General features: G+C 40.3%; 1 protein-coding gene across 2 annotated transcripts in view; it reads right to left on the bottom strand.

Moving 5' to 3' along the window:
- Positions 1-16,304, bottom strand: part of WDR76 (WD repeat domain 76) — a 58,064-nt gene that overhangs the window by 27,504 nt on the left and 14,256 nt on the right. For both annotated transcript variants that reach the window (XM_036266247.1, XM_036266238.1), the window contains exons 5-9: positions 13,777-13,903; positions 11,945-12,043; positions 11,803-11,846; positions 9,070-9,223; positions 2,155-2,313 (exon numbers count right to left, since the gene is read on the bottom strand). In XM_036266247.1, coding sequence (XP_036122140.1) covers positions 2,155-2,313; positions 9,070-9,223; positions 11,803-11,846; positions 11,945-12,043; positions 13,777-13,903 — 583 coding nt within the window. The remainder of the gene's footprint in view (positions 1-2,154; positions 2,314-9,069; positions 9,224-11,802; positions 11,847-11,944; positions 12,044-13,776; positions 13,904-16,304) is intronic.

The raw sequence follows: 16,304 nt of genomic DNA, 5'->3' as shown, positions 1-16,304 counted from the left end.
AATAAATAAATAAATAAAAGCATTATGCTAGATAAAAAAAAATAAACACTAAAAGCTACATACTGAATGATTCCATTTGACATTCTGTAACAGGCAAAATTATAGGGACACAGTAATCACATCAGTGGTTGCCAGAGATGTAGGGAAGGAAGAGAGGACTGACTATAAAGGGTCACAAAGGAATTTTTTCAAGTGATGGAAATTTTCTATATCTTAATTGTGGTGGTAGTTACACGGGTGCATACAATTTGCCAAACTCTTATAACTGTACACCTAAATTTTACTATATGTAACTTATACCTTAATAAACCTGACAAAAAAATAAGTCGGAGAATTGTTATATAAAACTCAATACTAGCCCAGCTGGTATGGCTCAATGGATCGAGCATCAGTCCATGGACTGAGAGGTTCTGGTTCAATTCCCAGTCAGGGCACATGCTCAGATTGTAGGCTTGATCCCCAGTGGGGGGCATGCAGGAGCAGCTGATTGATGTTTCTCTCTCACATTGATGTTTCTATCTCTCTCTAAAATAATCAATAAAAACATATTTTTTACAGAAATACTGCCCTGGCCGGTTTGGCTCAGCAGTCAGAGCATCGACCTGCGGACCAGAAAGTCCCAGGTCTGGTTCCTGCTGAGGGTATGTACCTCGGTTGCAGTTTGTCCCCACCCCGGATGGGGTCGTGTGGGTGGCAACCAGTCGATGTGTCTCTCACACGTTGATGTCTCTCTCTCTCTCTCTCTTCCCCCACCTCCCTCCCGCTCTATCTGAAGATAAATGCAAAAAAAAAAAAAAAAAAAGAAAACTCAATACTAAAAAGATAAATGATCCAAATAGACATTTCTCTACAGAAATGCAAATGGTCAAAAAACAGATAAAAAGCCCTGGATGGTTTGGCTCAGCGATTAGAGTGCTGGCCCGAAGACCAAAGGGTCTTGGGTTCGATTTCCGGTCAAGGGTACGTACCTGGGTTGCAGGTTCAATCCCCAGCCCCAGTCCAGGTTGTGCAGAGGCAACTAGTTGATGTCTTTTTCACATCAGTGTTTCTCTCTCTCTCTCTCTCTCTCTCTCTCTCTCTCTCTCTCCCTCCCTCCCTCCCTCCCTCCCTCCCTTTCACTCTATCTAAAAATCAGTGGAAAAATATCCTGGGGTGAGGATTTAAAAAAAAAAAAAGAAGATAAAAAGATGCTCAGTATCATTAATCATTACGGAAATGAAAATCAAAACCACAATGAGATACCACTTCACACCCACAAGATTGGCTATACTTACCAACAATAACAAGTGTTGGCAAGGATGTAGAGCCATTAAAATCTTTCATACATGGTAATGAATATATAAAATGGTAAACACACTTTAGAAAACAGTTTGGCCATTCCTCAATATGTTGAACACAGAGTTACCATTTCACTCCTAGGTACATAACTCAAGAGAAATAAAAGCATATGCCCACACAAAACTTGGATATTAATGTTCATGATGGCATTATTCACAATAGTAAAAAATGAAAACAACCCAAATGTTTGTCAACTAATGAATGGATGAAAAAGATCTAGTATAGCCATACAAGGGAATATTATTCAGCCATAAAAAGGAACTAAGTACTGACACATTCTACATCATGGATGAACCCTGAAAACATTTTGCTAAACAAAAGAAGCCAGTCACAAAAGAGTACAAATTGTATGACTCCATTTATATGAAATACGTATCTGGAACAGGCAAATCTATGGAGACAGAAAGATTAGTGGTTGCCTAAGTCTGGGGGAAGGGGGAAATTGGGAGTACCTACTAATGGTCAAGGGATTTATTCTGCAGGTGATGAAAATATTCTAAAATTAGATTGTGGTATGGTTTCACAACTCTGTTCTAAGTACTCTATCTGCATTAACCCATTATCTGCATTTAATCCTTAATGACAACCCTATAAAGCACTATCCTATTTTACAACTAAGGAAACGGAGGCAGAAAGAGGTTAAGTAGCTTACCAAGGTCACACGGGCAGTAATAGATGGTTTGGGACTTAGGCAGTGTAGTTCTAAAGTCACTACCACCTTACCCAATCTGACTGGTGTAATAATTATTCATGTGGCATTTCATAAAGAATCTAGAATATCACCTGAGATCAACATGTAAACACATTAACACTTACCTCTTCAAAAACAGCCTTGGAAAAATCCCCACAGCGTAATGTGCCATCATAACTCAATGACAGTATGTGAGCCGGATTGGCAGGTGAGAAGTAAAGACAGCTAACTGGCTGACTATGGGGTTGAAAAACATAAACTCCATCTTCTTTAGGTCGGTGAGTCTGGAAGAAGGTTGGAGAAGATGAGAGAGACAAAAACTAATGAAAAGTAGTAATATTTTCTATGTCATTATGTCATTAAACTATTTACATCTATAGTCAGTCTTTTCTTAGTCTATAATTGTACCCATCTCCCATTCAGAAAGTCAGAACTAGAAACTATACTGTCACTGAACTACTTTTCTTCTAATTTTCAATCCAATAATAAATCACATTTATTTTAACAGTTTCCAGCTTTTTGCAACTAGATAGTTTTTTCATTATACAGAGAGAAAAAAGTTACTGCTCATTATGACTTCAGTTCGTAAAAACCTCAGGAAATGAGAAATCTACTCAGTATTATTCCTTACTACCAAAAACAGTATCAGTACCATTACTACTTTGCTTCCTAACTATGCTGCTATATGAGTACATACAGCATTCTCAGAATAATTTTTGCAAGGTATTTGGTCCTAGAACAAAATGAGTTTTAGGCCCTGGCCGGTTAGAGCGTCAGCCTGTGGTCCTGAGAGACCCAGGTTCGGTTCCCGCTAAGGGCACGAACCTCGGTTGCAGTTTGTCCCCGGCCCTGGTCGGTTGTGCGGGTGGCAACCACTCAATGTGTCCCTTCACATCGATGTTTCTCTCTCTCTGTTCCTCTCTCTCCCTCCCACTCTACCTGAACAAAAAATGGAAAAATGTCCTCAGGTGAGGATAAAAAAACAAAAACAAAATGAGTTTTAGAAATATTTTACTCCCTAATTACACTATGGAAATGCATGTATTTGAATTTCCACATTAATATTATTTTCAACGATAGCCAAGATTTGGAAGCAGTCCTAGTGTCCATTAGACACTTGATTGCGGAGGGAACAATTAATGTGTCTTTCGCACATCAATGTTTCTCTCTCTCTCTCCCCCTCCCTCCCTCCCTTCCTTCCACTCTATCTGAAAAATCAATGGAAAAATATCCTCAGGTGAGAATTAACAAATATATAATTAAAATAAAATAAATAGAATTTTTTTTAAAAGAAAAATTACCATCACACATATTCCTCCTACCCAAAGTTTACCACTGTTAACATCTTGGTATATTTGTTTATAGACATTATTATTATTATTATTATTATTTACTCCTCACCTGAGGATACTTTTTTCCATTTATTTTCAGAAAGAGTGGGAGGGAGGGACAGAGACATAGAAACATCAATGAGAGAGAACATCAACTGGCTGCCTCCTACATGCCCCCCACTGGAGACTGGGCTCACAACCTGGGCATGTGCCCTGACCGGGAATCAAACTGGTAACTTCTTGGAGCATGGGTTGACTATCAACCACTGAGCCACAGCAGCCGGGCTCTGTGCTCCTTTTTTACCTTTATGTTAAAGCTATTCTCTCAACTCATTAATGGCACCTTATTTTCAAAACCAATGGCATTTTCTCTGGCCCCATTCTTTTTAACTTCTCTGCAAGAAGCCCTGCCAGGGTGGCAGGGCTGAGCGGCAGGGGCCATGGGGCTGCCCTGCCAAACTCCCATCCTTAATACCCATCTCTTAGCCTTGGCCTGTGTGGCTCAGTTGGTTGAAGTATCATCCTGTAAACCAAAAGGTGGCAAGTTTAATTCCCAGTTAGGGCACATATCCAGGTTGTGAGATTGATCCCCAGTTAGTGCACACGCGATGTTTCTCTCCCTCTCTCCCTTCCTCTTTCTAAAATCAATAAAATAATAATTTCTTCCTGGCCAGTTTGGCTCAGCAGTTAGAGCATCAGCCTGAGAATAGAAGAGTCGAGGGAAGGGCACGCACCTGGATTGCAAGTTTGATCCCAGCACTGGTTGGGGTCATGAGGGAGGCAACCAATGGATGCAATTCTCTCACATCGATGTTTCTCTTTTTGCCTCTCTCTCTCACCCCCCCCCTCCCTCCCTGCTCCTTCCCTCCCTTCCACTCTATCTAAAAATCAATGGAAACCCAGAGACATAGAAGTAGGGTACAAACTGACAAACCTCAGAAGAAGGCAGGGGAGGGAAGAGATAAACCACAGAACTTATATGCATATATGCATAACCAATGAACATAGACAACAAAGCTGGGAATGGGGTGCGGGTGGGGGGAAATGGGGAAGAGGGTGTCAATGGGGGTAAAAGGAGAAACATCTGTAACAAAAATAAGTTAATAAAAGTAAAATAAAAACAATGGAAAATTTTCCTCAAGTAAGGATTAACAATCAATCAATAAATAAAATAATTTTTAAAACCCTTAAAAATTAAAAAATCATCTTTCAGCTTCTACCAACTTATACCTTTTTTGGTCCTCTTCCCACATCTCTGCTTCGATTTTCTTTACCAAATCCTTTCACCAACTACCCTCACTCATGTCTGACCAAAATAAGGAAGAACCATCTGGTCCGTGTGGCTCAGTGGTTGAGCATCGACCCATGCACCAAGAGGTCGCCAGTTTGATTACCGGTCAGGACACATGCCCAGGTTGTGGGCCTGATCCCAGTGTGGGGCATGCAGGAGGTGACCAATTGATGCTCTCTCATGGATGTTTCTACCTCTCTCCCTCTCATTTCCCCTCTCTAAAATCAATAAAGAAAAAAAATTTTTTTAATAAATAAATAAGAGAGAACCTATGCTCTTAAAATAAAAGAGAATTTGGCTATTTTTCTTCTCACTTATAAAATTTGCTTATTAACCCCAACCAGCTTCAAGTAACCATAGTTTCTTCATCTTCATTAACCGTCCCCTTATGGCATTTTCAGGGCTTTGTTCTACTTCCCCAATTACAAAATAAATTCAGAGAACATTAACTTGGCTTTTCTCCATTATGTAACCACTGAAAGCAATCAGTGCAGAATTACATACACAATAAATGGAATTCAGCATCTGTTTCTGATTGAAAAAATTACTGGGATCATCCTAAGTAGATCCCTGGGAAGATATTTTGATCCAGCACAGAAACTGTATTTTTTTTTTTCATTTTTAAATCATTTTATTTTTTGAGACTTCCGGTCAAGATGGTGGTGTAGGTAAGCGCATCCTCCCACAACCACATCAAAGTTACAACTAAACTACAAAACAACCATCACTCAAAGCTGCCTGAAATCAAGCTGAATGGAAGTCCTACAACTATGAAATTAATGAAGCAGTCACATGAGACTGGTAGGAGGGGCAGAGGCGTGGACTGAGCGGTCTCACACCCATGTGTGGCGGATAAAAATCAGGAGACACCTCAGCTGAGAAGGTCCACCCTGAGGACTGAGGGGTCCCCGTCCCACACCAGGTGCCCCGCTCAGGGTTCCAGTGCCAGGAAGAGAAGTCCCCATAACTTCTGACTGGAAAAACCAGCAGGAACTAAGGCTCAGGAAGGCTGAAGCAGCTGGAGCCCCAGGCAGCTCCTCTTAAAGGGCCTGCGCATGAACTTACTGGGACTCAAAAGCTCCAGGCTCCAGCGTGGGGGAGGCAGTACAAAAGGCACCAGAGACATACAGGAGAAGAACTGAGTTGTTTGGCTTTGGAGCGAGGGGTGGAAAGGCAGCTTTCTCCTTGACAGAGGTGCTGTCAAAGGCCTTTGTTCCTTTTGGTGAGCCCTTCCCTGGGGCAGCAGACAGTCGCCATATCTGGACTCCAGCAACTTGGCTCACACTGGTTGCCCTGCCCTGGTGATTCCCTGAGGCCCTGCCCCACCCAACTTTCAGGCCCACCCAAGCTGTTGCCAGTTGCTTTACCATAGGATTGGCCTGTCTTGGATCCTGCTTCAGGTTTTCTTAAATTCTTTCAAACAGGCAGCATCTGGTCTAACCCATAGAAATAAACACAAGGAGGTAGCCAAAATGAGGATACAAAGAAACAGGTCCCAAATGAAAGAACAGAACAAAACTCCAGGAAAAGAACTAAGTGAAATGGAGATAAGCAACCTAATAGATGCTGAGTTCAAAACACTCCTTATAAAGATGCACAATGAACTTAGTGAGAACTTCAATGAACTTAGAGAGGGCCTCAAGAGAATAAAAAAGGACCAGTCAGAAATGAAGGAGGCACTAACTGAAATAAAGAATAATTTACACAGATTCAATAGTAGAGTAGGTAAAGCCAAGAAGCAAACTGTTGATTTGAAATATAAAGAAGCAAAAAACATCCAATCCGAACAGCAAAAAGAAAAAAGAATTCAAAAAAATGAGGACAGTGTAAGGAGCCTCTGGGACAACTTCAAGTGTGCCAACATTCGCATCTTGGGGGTGCCAGAAGGAGAACTGAGAGAACAAGAAGAAATCGAAAACTTATTTGAAACAATAATGGCAGAAAACTTCCCTAACTTGATGAAGGAAACAGACATACAAGTCCAGGAAGCACAGAGAGTCCCAAACAAGGTGAACCCCAAGAGGCCCACACCAAGACACATCATCATCAAAATGCAAAAGGTTCAAAACAAAGAGAGAATCTTAAAAGCAGCAAGAGAAAAGCAGTTAGTTACCTACAAGGAAGTTCCCATAAGACTGTTAGCTGATTTCTCAAAAGAAACCTTGCAGGCCAGAAGGGAGTGGCAAGAAATATGCAGAGTGATGAAAAGCAAGAACCTACAACCAAGATTACTCTATCCTGCAAAGCTGTCATTTAGAATCGATGGCCATATAGTTTCCCAGACAAGGAAAAGCTAAAGGAATTCATCACCAGCAAACCATTATTATATAAAATGTTGAAGGGTCTTTTTGAAGAAAAAGATAAAAAATATGAACAAACAAAATGGCAATGAATACATATCTATCGACAATTGAATCTACAAATAAAATGAACAAGCAGAAGAGAAACATTCTCATAGATATAGAGAACATTTTGTTGGTTGCCAGATGGGAGGGAAGTCGGGGGAATGGGTGAAAAAGGTGAAGGGATTAAGAAGTACAAATTGGCTGCTAGACTGACAAATCTCAAAGGGAAGCGGGGTTGGGGGGTGGGAAGAAATAAACCAAAGAACTTATATGTATATATGCATAACCAATGGACACAGACAACAGTGTGGGAAAAGGCAGCAGGGGGGCAGGAGTGGAGAGGAGGGGGTTAGTGGGGGGGAAATGAGGAACATCTGTAATAGATTCAACAATAAAAATAAAAAAATTTTTTTTAATTTTATTTTTCAATTATACTTGACATACGTTATTATTTTAGTATTAGTTTCAGGTGTACATCTGTGATTAGACATTACATTACTAAGTGACCATCCTAATAAATATCGCACTCATCTTACACCACACATAGTTATTAGAAAATATATTTTTAAATCATCACTGTAGGATATTTTTCTATTTCTCGTCAAATAAAATGGGAGAGAAGGACAGAGAGAGAAACATTGACGTGATAAAGACACATCGCCCGCCCTGGCCAGTTTGGCTCAGCGGTTAGAGCGTCGGCCTGCGGTCCGGAGAGACCCGGGTTCGGTTCCCGCTAAGGGCACGTACTTCGGTTGCAGCTTGTCCCCGGCCCTGGTTGGTCGTGCGGGTGGCAGCCACTCGATGTGTCCCTTCACGTCGATGTTTCTCTCTCTCTCTCCCTCCCACTCTATCTGTACAAAAAATGGAAAAATATCCTCGGGTGAGGATAAAAAAAAAAATAAAAAAAAATAACCACTTTAAAAAAAAAGACACATCGCCCTGGCCGGTTTGGCTCAGTGGTTAGGGCGTCGGCTGTCGTCCAGAGAAAGACACATCAACTGGTTGCCTCCCGAATGACCCCGATCAAGGCCAGGGATGAACTGCAACCAAGGCACATACCCTTGACCAGAATTGAACCCATGACTCTGGTCTGCGGGTCGCAGCTCTAACCAATGCACCACACCAGCCAGGGCTAGAATATTTTTTTACTATACTCCCTATGCTGCACTTCACATCCTCAAGACTATTCTGTAACAACCAACTTGTACTTTTTTTTTTTTAATTATTGATTTTTAGAGAGAGAGAGAGAGAGAGAGAGAGAGAGAGAGGGAGAAAGAAAAACATGATGTGTGAACATGAGAAAGAAGAACATGATCGGCTGCCCCTGCATGCCCTGTACTGGGGATCAAGCCCGAAACCCAGACATGTGCCCTGACCAGAATCAAACCAACCACCTTTTGGTGCACAATGGATGCCAACCAACTAAGCCACATCAGCGAGGACAATTTGCACTTCTTAATCCCTTTCCTTTTGTCACCCATCCCCTCAACCCACCTCCCACCTGGCAACCGTCAAACGTTCTCTGTATCTATGAGTCTGAGAAACCATATTTTAAACATAATTAGAAAAATAAGAACTCTGTGTGATCTTTCATATATACATTTAAAGTTTTTGTTTGTTTGTTTTTGTACAGAGTGGGAGGGAGAGAGAGGAAGAGAGAGAGAGGGAAACATCGATGTGAAAGGGACACATCGAGTGGCCACCACCCACACGACCAACCAGGGCCGGGGACAAACTGCAACCGAGGTACATGCCCTTAGCGGGAACCGAACCCGGGTCTCTCCGGACCGCAGGCGGACGCTCTAACCGCTGAGCCAAACCGGCCAGGGCTACATTTAAAGTTTTAATAAAGTTTCTTGGCAGTTAATTTATGATCAGATGACTACAACATTCAAGCAAAAATGTTAAAGTTCTATAAAGCAAATTTAAATTCCTCCAGATTTCTAAAATTTAGAATCACAAAGCACAAAACTATAAATAAGTAACATCTATAAACACATGGCTCTAGGCTATTTTCTTGCAGACTATTTGCTTCAGTCAAACTTTAATAGCTTCAAAAAATTAATAACTTACCAAATCCCAAAGTCCAACTTGCCCAGATTTGGCCCCAGCTGCCACCAAAGTTCTACTTTCTGATGGATGAAGAGCCATAGATAATATCGAACCTTTGGTAACTTTACAAACAGTATCTTCACTAATGACCATGCCATCTAACTTGGCTTTATAGCTGAGAAAATAAAAAGTTAAATTTTAGGAGTAAAACCAATTTTAATTGACAAAATAAGTAAAATATGACTCAAATAAGAAAAACCACAATTAGTAAATAAATGTGGGAAAATATTCAACCTTCTGACAAGCAAAGAAATCAAAGTAAATAATGAGGTACTATTTTTCACTTATAAAAGCTAGTAGGAGGCCCGGCCAGTGTGACTCAGTAGTTGAACGTCGACCCATGCACTCAGAGGTCGCTGTTTCGATTCCTGGTCAGGACACATACCCAGGTTGTGGGCCTGATCCCCAGTGGGGGACATACAAAAGGTGACCAGTCGATGTTCTCTCTCATCGATGTTTCTCTCTCTCCCCCTTCTTCTCTCTCTAAAAATCAATAAAAATATATTTTATGTATTTATTTTTTTCTTTTTATTGATTTTAGAGAAAGGAAGGGATAAAGAGAGATAGAAATATCGATGACAGAGAACATTGATTGGCCCCCCTCCTACATGCCCCCAACTGGGGATCAGGCCCACAACCTGGGCATGTGCCCCAACCGGGAATCAAACCGGCGACCTCTTGGTACATGGGTTGATGCTCAACCACTGAGCCACACCGGCCAGGCAGGAAAAATATATTTTAAAAAATAACTTTCTAAAAGCTAATAGGCAGCCCGGCTGGTATAGCTCAGTGGTTGAGTGTTGATCCATGCACCAAGAGGTCACCGGTTCGATTCCCAGTCAGGGCACATGCCTAGGTTGTGGGCCCAATCCCCAGTGGGGGGCATGCAGGAGGCAGCCAATTGATATTCTCTCTCAGCAATGATTCTATCTCTTTCTCCTCTCCCTTCCTCTCTCCCTAAAAATCAATAAAGAAAAAAAATATTAAAAATAAATAAATAAAAAAAATAAAAATAAAAGCTAATAGGCTACAGTTAAACATGTACGTTCAGCCCAGCTGGTATGGCTCAGTGGTTAAGCATCAACCCATGCACCAAGAGGTTGCCAGTTCGATTCCCAGGCAGAGTACATGCCCGGGTTGTGGGCTCAATCCCCATTGTAGGGCATGCAGGAAGCAGCTGATTGATGTTTCTCTCCTATCGATGTTTCTATCTCTCTCTCCCTCTCCCATTCTCTCTCTCTAAAAGTTAATAAAAAAATATATATATACGGCCCGGCTGGTGTGGCTTACTGGTTTAGCATTGACCCATACACTAGGTAGCTGCCGGTTCAATTCCCGATCAGTACATATGCCCAGGTTGTGGGACAAATCCCCAGTGGGGGGCATGCAAGAGTCAGCCAGTCGATGTTCTCTCTCATTGAAGTTTCTATCTCTCTTTCCCTCTCCCTTCCTCTTTCTAACATCAATAAAGAAAAAATATTTTTTTTTTAAATTTGTGGGGAAAAAAAAAAACAACATATACATTCGTATATACTGCTACTGGCAGAGTAAATTCATATAATATTTTCAGAAGAAAAAAACAAGATTGTGGCCCGGCAGGTGTGGCTCAGTGCTTGAGCATCAACCCATGCACCAAGAGGTCGCTGGTTCAATTCCTGGTCAGGGCACATGCCCAGGTTGCAGGCCTAGTCCCCAGGGGGCATGCAGGAGGCGGCCATTTGATGTTCTCTCTCATCAATGTTTCTATCTCTCTCTCCCTCTCCCTACCTCTCTCTCTAAAATAAATAAAGGAAAAAAGAACAATTTTGAAAAACAATACAGCAATGTGTACAAACAGCCATAAATATATCTAGGTTATCTGACTCATTAATCTCACTTCTGAAATCTATCCTAAGGAAATAATCTATTATCATACATATATACTCCAACAAACACATGTACACATATAAACACACAAAACTAAACAGAAAACAATTCCAAATACCAAGGGGGTGAGAAGAGGTTAAGTAAATTCTACTTACTCAATAAAATATTATGTAAATATTGAATACATTTAAAGACTCTAGCCCTGGCCAGTTTGGCTCAGCAGTTAGAGCATCGGCCTACAGACCAATGAGTCGCAGATTCGATTCTGGTCAAGGGCATGTACCTTGGTTGCAGTTCAGTCCAAGCCCTGGTTGGGGTCATGCGGGAAGCAACCAATCGATGTGTCTCTCTCACATTGTTGTTTCTCTCTCTCTTTCTCTCTCTTCCTCCCTCCCTCCCTCCCACTCTGAAATAGAAAAAGATCCTCAGATTAGGATTAAAAAATAAATAAAGACTCTAGTAACATTTAACCATAATGTTAATGAAAAAGCATAATGCAAAATTACATAAACATTAGAACATAACAAACCAGTATCACCCCAACAAATCAATAAAAAAAGAACATTGAGTTATAAAATTTGTGGATTCATTCATTCATTCATTAAACAGTGAATGGATATATACTATTTGCCTGAACTGTTCTGGGGATTGAGACAAAACCCCTGCATTCATAAAGTTTATATCCTGGGAAATACACAAAAACAACAATTGTTAGGGTGGAAATATTATGGGTAAAATTTTCACATCATTTTCAAAATTTCCTGTTTATAGTCTTTATAATTTAAAGATCGCAGAAAATGTAAATAAAGGCAAGGAATTTTAACTCACCTTTTAATGCTAGATAACTCCTTCTCAGTATTCTTACTACTTGTCTGAAACAATGGGAGATCAAATTACTAAGTTAATATACATACTGAATCTTCATTAACAGATGATTCTAAAATTTTATATAAGTCTTCCCAACTGATACCTTGCTCACTTCCTCCCAAGTCTGCAGAAATCCTTTAAATAGTTCACTGCTATCTCGATTTTCAGGGGTCATTTCTAAAGGCCCAGGAGGTAACAAAGGCTGTTATAAAAAAAAAGAAGAAGAAAAAAAGCATAAAAGAGTTGATTGTCGCCCTGCCCTAGAATGTAGGCTTGAGGTTTTTCACTACTTTACTTTCAATGCCAACAAAAGGGGTGACACATCATTAGCATTCAAAAATAGTTGTTCAATGAATGAAATGTCATGTATCCTGTAAGTAATAAAATGTATTATCTCATTTGATCCTTCCAGCGATCCAGTAAATGAGATACCACATTTTAACAACACTAGACTGAAACTTAGAGAAGTTAACTTATCCAAACTTCCACTGCCAATAACTGGTGTTGCTGAGAGTTGATTCAGATAGTTCAGTTTCATTAATCAAAGTTATTATTTTATGCCAGTCTTTTTTAAACCAGAGGTTGTCACCCATGGGTCATGAAATCACTTTGTCACAATCAGCAATGTGTTTTAGTGAATAAGAAAATAGAATAAAAAATAACAAAAGTGCATCACGTAGTAAGGTATCATTTTACAAGTTTTGTTTTAACTGTATGTGTATGTATAATGAGCTGGAGGCTTCAAAAAAATTTGAAAGCTACTCTTCCCATTGCACCTTAAGTTGCAATTAGCTTCCAGAGCACCAGCCTAATTAGTGCTATCTTCCAATTTATAATTAAGCACTTAGATATAAAGTATTAAAAACAGTACGTGCTCTTGAATAAAAATATATAATTATTTAGACTAAAATTAAAGATTAAAATCTTGTTTAGACAAAAAATTTGGTAAATAAGATTCTTTCCACCCACTGAGAATATAAAACTATAGCAAAAAACTCCATCACTATTAACACATATTTATTGTTAACATTAATTAATAACTACCATTTATTGATTACTTACTAAGCCCTTAATGTAAGGATCTTTATAGAAACTATTTCATTTAACCCTTGCAATACCTTGTTTCTATTATTGTTGCCATTTAAAAAAATGGGGGAACCCTGGCCTGTGTGGTTCAGTGGTTAGAGTGTTGGCCTGTGCACCAAAGGGAAATGGGTTCAATTCCCAGTCAAGGGCATGTACCTGGGTTGCAAGTTTGATCCCAGCCCCAGTCAGGGCACATGCAGGAGGCAACCAATCAATGTGACTCTCTCACACTGATGTTTCTTTCTCTCTCATCCCCTCCCTCCGTTCCACTCTAAAAATCAATATAAAAACATCCTCAGGTGAGGATTAACAAAAAAAAGGAAAGGGAGGATATCAGGATTCAGAAAGGTTAAGTAATTTACCTATAATCCCATAGCAGGTAAACCTGCAGAAATATAGAATCCAGCCCAGTCTCAATTACTTAGAAATCTTAGTCATTAAACCAGAGATTTTCAATCTTTTTAATCTCATGGCAAACATAAACTAATTACTAAAATTCTGCAGCACACCAAAAAATATATATATTTTTGCTGATCTGACAAAAAAAATTGGTATAATTCTGATTCATCCACATCAGACAGCTATTGTTGTGTTGGCTGTTGTCATGCTTTTATTTGACAATCTAAGGGTAAGGGAGGTCAGTGCCCCTTGTCAGTCAGGTACTTCATGTTTTAAAAATTCTTATGGCACACCAGTTGAAAAATCACTGTACTAAACCATACAACAGTGAAGCATTAAATTAATAAAGTACAAACTAAACATAATTTAATGACCTTTTCTTCTAGTTTCAAATACTTCAAATTTTTCAGCATTTTATTGAGTTAATATATTGTATTTGCACTTTCTTACATTTTCATCCACAACTACTGTTGGCTGGATTGGGGTTTCTGGTAACGAAACTCCTGAAGGATCTACATTTAGTAATCGCATTGACCTTCTCAATTCAGTTCCATTTTCTCTCTTCTTAGGCTTCTTTCTAAAGAAGTGGGAAAAGACGCATGTTATATTCATAAAAGTTACATGTATTTACTAATATTAAGGAAATAACTTCTAGGAACGTATCTCATGGATACAGTCATATATTGCAAAGCTGTATGTTCATGGCTATACTGATTTTAATTAAAACCCGGAAAACATCATAAATGTTCACTATAGTGAGATAAGGGGTATTAAATCATTACATACATATCTTTTTTTTTTTTTTTTTGTATCCTCACCCGAGGACATTTTTCCATTTTTTGTACAGACAGAGTGGGAGGGAGAGAGAGGAAGAGAGAGAGAGGGAAACATCGAAGTGAAAGGGACACATCGAGTGGCTGCCACCCGCACGACCAACCAGGGCCGGGGACAAACTGCAACCAAGGTACATGCCCTTAGCGGGAACCGAACCCAGGTCTTTCCGGACCGCAGGCCGACACTCTAACCGCTGAGCCAAACCGGCCAGGGCTTACATACATATCTAATAGAATAATTTGCAGCCATAAAAAAGAATGAAAGATTGTACATTGATATGAAATGAACTCATAAAAAGCAAAAACAAGGTCCAGTGCATGATAAATATGCTTCTATTTATTTTTTTACAAAAAGGTTACATATACACATACATTTGTGCATGCTGAGATTACCTATGAGAATATACATGGAATTATTAAAAGTGGCTTCCTGCCCTGGCCGGTTTGGCTCAGCGGTTAGAGCGTCGGCCCGCGGACCAATGAGTGGCAGGTTCGGTTCCCATCAAGGGCACATACCACAGTTGTGGTTCGAACCTGACAGGGACATGTGGGAGGCAGCCAGCAGATGTGTCTCTGTTGCATCAATGTTTCTCTCTCTCTCCCCCTCCCACTCTATCTGAAGATAAATACAAAAATATCCTTAGGTGAGGATTAAAAAGAGAGAGAAAAGCCTACTGTCAGGGCTTATACAACAATTATGGGTTTGTGGTGGTGCTGGTGTGAACAAACCTACTGTGCTGCTAGTGGTATAAAAGTATACCACACAGCCCTGGCCGGTTTGGCTCAGCGGTTAGAGCGTCGGCCTGTGGTCCTGAGAGACCCAGGTTCGGTTCCCGCTGGGGGCGCGTACCTCGGTTGCAGTTTGTCCCCGGCCCTGGTCGGTTGTGCGGGTGGCAGCCACTCAATGTGTCCCTTTCACATCGATGTTTCTCTCTCTCTCTCTGTTCCTCTCTCTCCCTCCCACTCTACCTGAACAAAAAAATGGAAAAATGTCCTCCGGTGAGGATTAAAAAAAAAAAAAAGTATACCACACACAATTGCAGTAGTAGGCTCTACCACCTAGATTTGCAAAAGTGCACTCTATGATGTTCACACAACAATGACAAAGTCACCTAACCAGGAAATTGGGAACAAATCACCAATCTTTGCTAATAAAAAATATCCAGATGTAAAGCTATTTAATCAGCTGACAACATAACCGGTACTATTATTTTGCAGGCTTACGGATGTTTTTCTTATAACATTTCACACTCCCAAATATATGGCTATGATTAAGTTTAGCTTTACTCAAGCTAACTAACCAGTATTAAAATCAAACCAACGCCCTGGAACGGCAGCTCGGTTGGTTAGAGCATCATTCTGATAAGCCAAGATTGGGGTTCAATCCTTGGTCAGGGCACATACAAGAAGCAACCAACAAATGCATAAATAAGTGGAACAACAAATCGATATTTCTCCCTCCCCCAACCATCACTACCTCTCTCTAAAATCAATAAACTTAAAAAACCAATTAATCAAACTTAATCAAACCAATTAGCCCTGGCCGGTTTGGCTCAGCGGTTAGAGAGTCAGCCCGTGGACCAGAGAGGCCCAGGTTCGATTTCCGCTAAGGGCATGCACCTCAGTTGCAGTTTGTCCCCAGTCCTGGTTGGGGTCATGTGAGTGGCAACCACTCGATTTGTCTCTCTCACATCGATGTTTCTCTCTCTCTTCCTCCCTCTCTCCCTCCCGCTCTATCTGAAGATAAATGCAAAAATGCCCTCAGGTGAGGATAAAAAAAAAATCAAACCAATTAAAATAATGCTACATTTCATTACCATTAGCACTAAACAAATGATCTAATGATGCCAAAATTTCTAGTTTCTTCATTTATACATAAATACTGCTAAAATGCAGTAGATAGAACTTAAACCAAGGAATCCTGGAGTTCAAATCCTGAAGCTTCCACTTCTGAGCTTTTTTTTTTTTTCCCTATCCTCACCCGAAGATACTTTTCTATTTATCATTAGATAGAGTGGGAGGGAGGGAGGGAGAGAGAGAAAGACAGAGAGAAACATCAATGTGATAGAGACACACTGACTGGTTGCCTCCCGCACAACCCAACCAGGGCCAGCGACAAACCACAACTGAGTACGTGCCTTTGAC

Source organism: Molossus molossus, unplaced genomic scaffold (genome assembly GCF_014108415.1).
Source record: "Molossus molossus isolate mMolMol1 unplaced genomic scaffold, mMolMol1.p scaffold_m16_p_1, whole genome shotgun sequence".
Taxonomy (NCBI): Eukaryota; Metazoa; Chordata; class Mammalia; order Chiroptera; family Molossidae; genus Molossus; species Molossus molossus.
This window is presented reverse-complemented; position numbering and strand designations above follow the sequence as displayed.